The sequence below is a fragment of the Cicer arietinum genome, chromosome 8, assembly GCF_000331145.2.
Source record: "Cicer arietinum cultivar CDC Frontier isolate Library 1 chromosome 8, Cicar.CDCFrontier_v2.0, whole genome shotgun sequence".
Classification (NCBI taxonomy): domain Eukaryota; kingdom Viridiplantae; phylum Streptophyta; class Magnoliopsida; order Fabales; family Fabaceae; genus Cicer; species Cicer arietinum.
This window is the reverse complement of record NC_021167.2, coordinates 26268087-26271808: the sequence shown is the minus strand read 5'-3', so window position 1 is coordinate 26271808 and position 3722 is coordinate 26268087. Positions and strand designations below refer to the sequence as shown.

The window sequence follows — 3722 nt, the reverse complement described above, 5'->3', positions numbered from 1 at the left end:
TATATATATATATATATATATATATATATCATATATGAATATGATATATGTTTGTCATGATGATCAATATATTCTAATATGTGATATTAGAAACTTTTATTTCTTTCTCTTACACATAGTATCAGGCTCCTTGATTGTATTGTGTTTGTCTAGATATCTAGTTAGAAGATAATTGTGTTTTATGTTTTCTTAAGACCATAAACATTTATTTTAATATTGTTTTAGATGTTTTAAATTGTTTAATTATTGAAAATTTATATTTTAATTTATTTTTTCATTATGAAAAATATTTGACACTGTTATGAACCTATTTATAATAGTCATTTTCCTTATATAGTGCAACAAGATAAACAGTAACGATCTTGTACAAAATATTGACAATTTTATTTTCACGAGAAAATTGTTTGTTTCTGATTGAAAATCTTACTTGAAATCTTTATTTTGTTTAATGGTATATTTTGATATGGTAATCTTTGTTTCCCCTAGTAGAAAAGGTGTTTCACATGACATGGTATAATTTCAAGAGAACATGAATCCTTATCTGGGATTGATTGTGTTTTTTGAGAAGACACAATGAAGACTTATAAACATTAGTATTCAATGATCACAAATTATAGTACGATGTGTATAACATTAGTGCACTTGTTAGTTATGTGGTTGTGGGGACATAAACTCTTAATAGTTTATTTTTCACCTATAGTTTGATGAGTGTTGTTTGTTGGTAGTGATTATGTTTACTTGTGATTATAGTCGAGATATGAATCTGGCAACAATTTTTCTTTTCTTTCTTTAAAAAAGCATTTGTTTTTTGAAATTTTTACTTTTGAAACAATATTTTTCTTCTTCGTTCGAATTGGTAGTGAATTATTTTTTTTTTATTAGTTGATTTATGTATTTTTTTTTTCAAATGAAAGTAAAAAACGAACTTCCAAACTACAAATAAAAAAAAAGTGAGAATAAATTAACAATTTATATATAAGATATTTTTGTCAAATTTTCTTGTCTCTTTTTATAAGATCCTCTCTAAATTACAAGATACGTTAATGACATTTTCACAAAAATACTCTAATTAAATAAATACAATTAATAGACTAATTAATTATCTCTCTTAACAAATGAAAGATCATTTTGTAAAGAAAATACATATTGTTGAAAAATTTAATGTAAAAATATTATTTCTTAGTTATTGTACATTGATAAAGAAGACCTTACATATAGGAACCGAGGCAGCACATAATAATATGATATAATCTTTTTCATTTGGTCTAAATATCTTACTTTTCTTTTTTATATTTTTTAGATGGGTTTGTCAAGTGTACTAGACACATTTTGTGGTCAAGTTTATGGAGCACAACAATATCATATGGTTGGAATATATACACAAAGAGCCATGTTGGTTACAACCCTATTGAGTATACCCTTATCAATTATTTGGGCATACTTAGAACCCATTTTGATTATTCTACATCAAAACAAAGCTATTGCAGCACAAGCTCAAATATATGCTCGTTACTCTATTCCAAGCCTTTGTGCCAATGGATTTCTTAGGTGCATTATTAAATTCCTACAAACCCAAAACATAGTTTATCCTATGATGTTGGCTACTGGATTCACTAGCATAATACATGTTGTTCTATGTTGGGCTTTAGTTATGAAAATTGGGCTTGGTCTCAAAGGTGCTGCTATTGCAATTTGTATATCAAATTGGTTTAATGTGATACTATTGGTAATTTATATCAAGTTATCACCTTCATGTAAAAGGACTTGGGTTGGTTTATCAAGAGAATCCTTGCACAACATTCCTCCATTTCTCAAACTTGCTTTTCCTTCAACGATCATGGTTTGGTATGATTTTTTTTCTACAAAATTGCAGATTTGTTTTCGCTATTTTTTTCACAATTTTTAGGTATTTTTAAATCGACGATTTTGATATCAGTTTTTAAAATATTGTATTTTTTCTTCTCTTATGTATTTTGAAGTTGAGTTTTGATGATTTGGCTATTGATGTATTTATTTGACAATTTAATTGATGATGACAAATTAACTTAGGCAATAATTTATCTCACGTTTAATTGTCTAATCTTCAAAATACATTAGTGGAGAAAAAATTTAACATTTAAAAAATTAATGGACCAAAATCACAAATTTAAAAGTAAGAGCATCAAAATAGAGGAACAAACAATATAGTTAAATCAAACTAAATTAGATTTTGATAGAACATATGAGAATTTGAAACTCAATAATAAGTAATGTTATCTTATTTCTTTAAAGAATGATTCACATAATTTTTCCTAGTTTAGTAAATATAAATAAATTTTGTATAAAAATTATATAAATAAGTATTACATAGACAAGTGATTAAATTTTCTTACTACCTATGTGAATAAATTTAGAGAAATAGTATTTTTTATTGAATTATATATATAATATAAATTTATTCAGTATTTAGTATTTACTTTATCTGTAAATAGTAAATTTTTTTATCATTGAAGAGGTTCGTTATGATTAGATGAAGAATGTGAAGATTATTTCAAGTGGTGACCAATGTAGCACCTATACTTCAAAATGAGAAATTGTGTTATGTCAATATTTATCCTTGAGAATTTCTAATTCCATTATTATATTTCTATGATCTAACAGCTTAGAATCATGGACATTTGAATTAATGGTACTCTTGTCTGGTGCTCTTTCAAATCCAAAATTGCAAACATCTGTGCTTTCTATATGGTTAGTTCCTTTTCATTCATATGAATATGCATGTTGTAAATGAAATATAAATAAAAATATTATTTGAAAAGTTTATCTATATATAATCTAAATATTATATATAATATGTCAATTTTTAAAATATTTTTTATTTATATTTTATTTTAAATAAAGCATTATATTTTTCTTTTTTATTAACATTTACCAATTTATTATTTCGTTATATATGACCAAAAGTACTTTTTTATCCCCAGTATTAATACAAGTGTTTTGGTATGGAATATACCATTTGGAATTAGTCTTGTTGGAAGGTTAGTATTGTATTTCAAATTTCAAACTTTGTTTGTACTATTAGAATCTAAAAAAATACCAAAATATGTGCATGCAATCACTAAAAATGATATTGATGTCACATTTATTTTGTGTAATTATATTTTTAGTTTTTAACTTGGAATTTTTGTGGGTTTTAGTAACTAAACTTTAAGAGAACTTTTTCATCCTCTAAATTATGAAATGTGTCACTTCTCTGTCTCACAATGAGTGTTATTTAAAAAATTTGTACACATAAAAAAATATAATATTTAAAATAAAATAAAGTAAAAAGTTATTTTATCAAACTATTTATTTTAACTATTGGTGAGTTTTTCACTATTATAGTTTGCAAAGATAATTATATAATCCACCAATAGTTAGATATAAAATACAATAATATTTTTACTAAAGTGACAATCATTGTGAGACATAGAGAGTACAATTCATCCTCATTGATTAATTTCGGTCACTACAATATAATATGATGTGTTCTCTCTCTCTTTAATTGGTTAAAATTTCCATAGGTTCCACCAAATCATGTGTCTCACATGTAAATTTGGTGGAACCTTTATATATTTTAACAAATCAAAGATAATATGTTAAAAATGTATTGTTAGCATTACTCATATATATATATATATATATATATATATATATATATATATATATATATATATATATATATATATAAATCAAAATAACAA

At 24.1% G+C, this 3722-nt stretch overlaps 1 protein-coding gene across 2 annotated transcripts in view; it reads left to right on the top strand.

Annotated features, from left to right (window-relative positions):
* Positions 1 to 3722, top strand: part of LOC101510554 (protein DETOXIFICATION 16-like) — a 6368-nt gene that overhangs the window by 850 nt on the left and 1796 nt on the right. Inside the window, exons 2-4 of one of the 2 annotated variants that reach the window (XM_004512657.4) lie at positions 1301 to 1845; positions 2641 to 2727; positions 2961 to 3017. In XM_004512657.4, the coding sequence (XP_004512714.1) occupies positions 1301 to 1845; positions 2641 to 2727; positions 2961 to 3017 (689 nt within the window). The remainder of the gene's footprint in view (positions 1 to 1300; positions 1846 to 2640; positions 2728 to 2960; positions 3018 to 3722) is intronic. The other variant, XM_073364254.1, reaches the window with a different exon arrangement.